The following is a 4,822-nucleotide window of genomic DNA, read 5'->3' as shown; positions in this document are numbered from 1 at the left end:
TAAAAAACTTGGATTGCTTAATTATTTTTTACTCGTGTCATGACAATTTGTAAGTGGACTAATGAAATATTATGTAATACTCTATTATTTAATCATGACTAATAAATTAGTTAAACATGGTTACAATTAAAAAAATATGATGTAAGTAGTGTAAGTTCTCATTTTAAATGTTATTTTTAATTTAATGTTGATTCAAATTCCATCTTAGTAATTAAAGATTTAGGTATAAATAAAAGATGCAAATATGCAAAAATTATCACAATGGCTTTATTAAAGTATATAAATAGTATACTCGTGACTTATATGGACATTTATTTACACATTATATACAAATTCACAATCATAATATACTACAGCAGTCTTATAGAATGTATTTACACCAAAATTATGAAACAAACGCCCTTTGGAACGGCGAGAAAATACAAAAATAGATTAAATTTTTTGGTAAAGCGCGCGTCGCAATAATAGGTACAATATTCACATGAAGCTTGACTAAATGAGTTCTATAATTTAGGTATCAATGAGTTTGTAAGCACATAGACTAGACGAGATAGGCTTGGCCTGACGATTGGGTGTCAATGAGGGGCGGCGGGGGCGGCCATTGCCGAAAATCCCTTCTTCTATTCGGATTATTACCTCCTAACTCTAACGACGAGTAATCTGAATCTATCGAGGAATAAATATGATCTGAGGGAGGTCTCCCATCAGGTCCATAAGCAGGAATAATATGAGATTGCAACTGCTGCCCTCTATCTTCACTAAACTCAGGCGTCGCACTAACGCCATCTGCGGACCCTCGCATTTTCTCGGTAAACGAAAATGATCTCATTGTACCATTCTGCATACCACTTCTCATCGTATATGAGTTTATATTGTTCCTATAACTAGACGACTTCGACTTTAACTTCCTGTTCGGCATCGCATATCGCAAATTCTCCCAAAACTTATTTTGGCCCCACCTTATCCGCAAACCGGTTTTCAAGTATGGCCTCAGATCTGGATCACACTCAGCTTCTGGGAATATTGAACTCTCCTCTATTATGACTAAGGTGTAAATTCGAGATTTTAAAATGTTGTGTAGAGCTTGCCGGTAATCTAATCGAGACCATTCCGTTTCTAGGAAATTTCTTGTGACAACTAAAATAATTCTTTTAGACGCCTCCGCAGCTTCAGGTATAGGTAACGTATACTGCATGTACGCGGAGCCGTGTTGAGGTATATCTCTGTAATGTAAACAGAGTTTGTATAGAGGTCTCCCATTTTCCAACTCAGCGGCTAACGTTTGAATAACAAAATCATCATCCTTTGGGCTGTAGCAGACATAAGCATCGTATAATTTATCAGTGTCGTCGTACGCTCCAGTGAATGGGAACAATCTTATTCCGCAGCTTGTATAAAGCCATATGCGAATCGTGTCTCTAAACAAGAAAATCAAAAGGATGACTAGCATGATCAACATGAATCCAGTGAGCGTAGTTACCATCATGGGCATGTAATTTGAGACCAACATGTTATCTATAACAGAATCTCCCGCGTAATAGTCGCTGCATATTGTGCCATTTAGATTGAGTTCTTTCTTTTGTGGCGTCGGGGAGTCAGTATTCCAGCACCACACGTCGGCTACGTCAATTATCTTAGGGACATTATCAGATATAAACGCAGTGAATCTTTGCAAATATCTACATTTACACGACCAAATATTATTTCCTAAAGCGATTGCATTTAAATTTGGCTTACTATTTAAGGTCCAAACGGCAAAATCGACTAATCTATTTCCGTCTAGCCTCAAAATTTTAAGCGAATGCAAAGTGGAAAAAGTTGAATTCGCTATGTGACTGATGAAGTTATCTTGCAAATACAATTCATTAAGCTGCGTCAAATGTTCAAACTCAAAGCCATTTAAATGTTTCAGTTTATTGTTTCCGAGATGCAAAATAATGAGGGAGGATAAACCGGCGAACGTCCTATTCTGTATGTTTTCAACTTCACTCGAATTTACATAAAGTGATCTCATATTTTTTCTGCCGATGAATGCATAATTTTGCAATTCTTTAAAGTCATTCCCGTCTAAGTAGACCTCGGTAGCGTCCATAGGTATCTTTTCTGGTATTTCAACAGCTCGTTGGCTGGAGCAATCCACCACGTTGGTGTGCCAAGTGGGGTCGTGATAACAGGAACAATTATTTGGGCACGTCATTTGGCAATCGCAAGCTACATAGTCGCAACAATGGCAGAGTGTGAAACAATGCGTTTCGTATGTACACAAGAAGTCTGTCGACTTCAAATTGCTCAATGGGATATGGGTGACGCCTCTTGCATGCGTCATTTTGCACAAAACATTCTCTAGATCCATTATGCGCGGGTGTTGCCTCATTGCAGTCATATTGTTTATCAATGGCAACCATTCCATCGAGCAATCACAGTTAAACGGATTTCCTCCTATATAGAACTCTGGCAGAGACTTGTTCGAAGGAACTGGGGACAACCGGAGGCTGTTTATATCTAAATGAGATATCTCATTTGCGTAAATATCAACTCTTGTGAGATTGCGTTTCTCCATAAACGTGTTTACTTGGATGTTATTTATGTGGTTATTGTTTATGAACAACAATTCGACGCTATTGGGAATGGCTAAGGGGGATATTTCTACGATACGATTGTGGCTTACGTCTAATGTTTTTATATGAATTTCATCTTGGAGTTTGTAATAGTTGCCCAAGTGCTCTATGAAGTTGCCGTGTACATCAAGCCATTTCAAATTGCTAGGTATAAATGCGTAATCAAACCAAACAAGATGATTTTCAGATAAATTAAGCCATAACAAACTTAGCAACGTTGAAAATACTCCATTTATATCTGACACAAAATTCCCGTCTAATCTGATTGCTTCCAGTTGCTTATTCCTTTGAAAACTTCCTCTCTCAACAGCTTGTACCTTATTTTTAGCTAAGTTCAGAACTTGTAAACTTGGCAAATCCCAAAACATGCCGATGGTGAGATTACCAATCTGATTATCAATTAGTCTTAGCCCGGTTAACTGATCTAAATTCCTAAACGAACCATTTTTAATATCAGTAATTAAGTTCTCGCCTAGATCTAAAGTTTTCAAAAGAGATAGTTCCCATATTGCTGACGGTACTTCATGAAGTTGATTAGAACTTAAATCTAATTCTTTTAAGTCTGAACAATTTTTAAAAGCTTTAGGATCTATGTTTATCAATAAGTTATTATTCAAATTCAATTTACTCAATACAAACAAACCATTGAACAAATATTCGTCTATCGTATGTAAACGGTTCTCAGCTAAATTTAATGTATGCAAATTGTACAAAGGAAGGAAAGTATTCTCTTCAATGTATCCAATTGAGTTGTTTCTTAAATCTAGTATCTGGAGAAAGAATAAATCTTTGAACGTCTTACCATCTATCCTCGTCAAAGCATTATTGGATAAATTCAGAATGACTAAGCGTATAAGGCCAATAAACGTCCCGCCGTCTATATGAGCGCTAGAAAGCTGATTATTCGATAAATCTAAGACAAGCAGCTGCTCTAATCGGTGGAATACGCCTCTGGCCAACTCAAATAGCTGGTTATTATTCAAATACACTTCTCGCAACTCTTTCGTGTTCGCGAACGTGCCCTCAGGTATCGACTGAAGGTTATTGTAGGAAATGTTTAATATTCGTAACGGAATAAGTCCATTAAACGTTTCACTTGAAATATCGCTGATATTATTATGCTGGAGCCGTAGTTCTTGAAGTCTTCTTAATACCGTAATTTCCGACTCCTCTGTTAAGGACTTAAGTTCATTGTGGCTTAAGTCTAAACTTCGAAGGCCGGAACCGCAGCTTTTCCCGAAACCGAGGCGGTCTACACTTTTGATTTTGTTATTCGTAAGGTTTAACGCCTGAAGATTATCCAAGGGACAGAAAACATCTGATGGAATAGATTTCAAGTTATTATCGCCCAAATCCAGGTGTTGTAGTTCTCTTAACCCGTTAAAAGTTCCAAGAGATAGCTCTAAATTCTTGTTCGGGCTCCAGTCACTGTTTTTAGAGCGTATCGATAACTTTTTCAGGTCGCGAAGTCCTTCGAATGCATTGCCTGGCACTCGAAGTAGTTTGCAGTTGCGAACAATCAACTCGGAGAGCGACGAGAACCTTTGGAAATAGTTTGCTTCCAGGTAACTTTCAAAGAGCAGCAGCTGGTTGCACTCCACGGTAAGCCGCTTCGTGTGTTCCGCGGGCGCAGATGCCAAACTGGATCCATCGGCATCGAGTGTCCGCACCCGGCATAAGGTGCCACCTTGGTCACCTTTCGGCAATCGGCTGCAATTATCCACGCCTCTCGGTGCATATGCGGCATTAACACTCAAACTCACTAACAAAAGAGTCAGCAATTGAAACATTTTCCAAACACATTTGTCTCTAACTATCAAATCGAGACAGTAATTAACAGTCACTTATTCACTGGGATCGAGTCAGTCGGTTATTATTGAGACATTATCGTTAATAGTTCACTTCACTCGTGTTTACGTCGCGGCGCACGTACGTCGGGTGTCGGAGGCGACGCTGACGCGTGCTTGCCTCATCGTGGTTCGTTTGCGACTAACGTTCTCGGCTCGCCAGTTCGGCGAGAGTGGTTCGCTCATTGCTGCCCCTTCGTTCGCCCCCCTCCGCCGTTCTACCGCCCTCGCCCCTACATAGTTACACGTTCCCTCGCATGGCGCCACTAGCGCGCCCGACCGCTCTCGCACAATTATGTAATGTTTTCTTAATCGAGCCACCACAGCGAGTTAAAAAAGGAAACTTGCGCTGTCTCA

General features: G+C 39.5%; 1 protein-coding gene across 1 annotated transcript; it reads right to left on the bottom strand.

Moving 5' to 3' along the window:
- Nucleotides 1-245: 245 nt before the first annotated feature.
- Nucleotides 246-4,600, bottom strand: LOC135076286 (toll-like receptor 7). Its single transcript, XM_063970769.1, has one exon. It carries the CDS (start codon nt 4,406-4,408, stop codon nt 542-544), a length of 3,867 nt encoding a protein of 1,288 aa, XP_063826839.1. The 5' UTR covers nt 4,409-4,600; the 3' UTR covers nt 246-541.
- Nucleotides 4,601-4,822: the final 222 nt, after the last annotated feature.

Source organism: Ostrinia nubilalis, chromosome 11 (genome assembly GCF_963855985.1).
Source record: "Ostrinia nubilalis chromosome 11, ilOstNubi1.1, whole genome shotgun sequence".
In the NCBI taxonomy this organism is placed as follows: Eukaryota; Metazoa; Arthropoda; class Insecta; order Lepidoptera; family Crambidae; genus Ostrinia; species Ostrinia nubilalis.
Note: the sequence above shows the minus strand (reverse complement) of the source record. Positions and strands in the feature narration are given on the sequence as shown.

What these genes read in the sequence shown, in the direction of transcription:
- LOC135076286 (XM_063970769.1), bottom strand. Translation starts at nt 4,408, where the DNA reads ATGTTTCAATTGCTGACTCTTTTGTTAGTGAGTTTGAGTGTTAATGCC.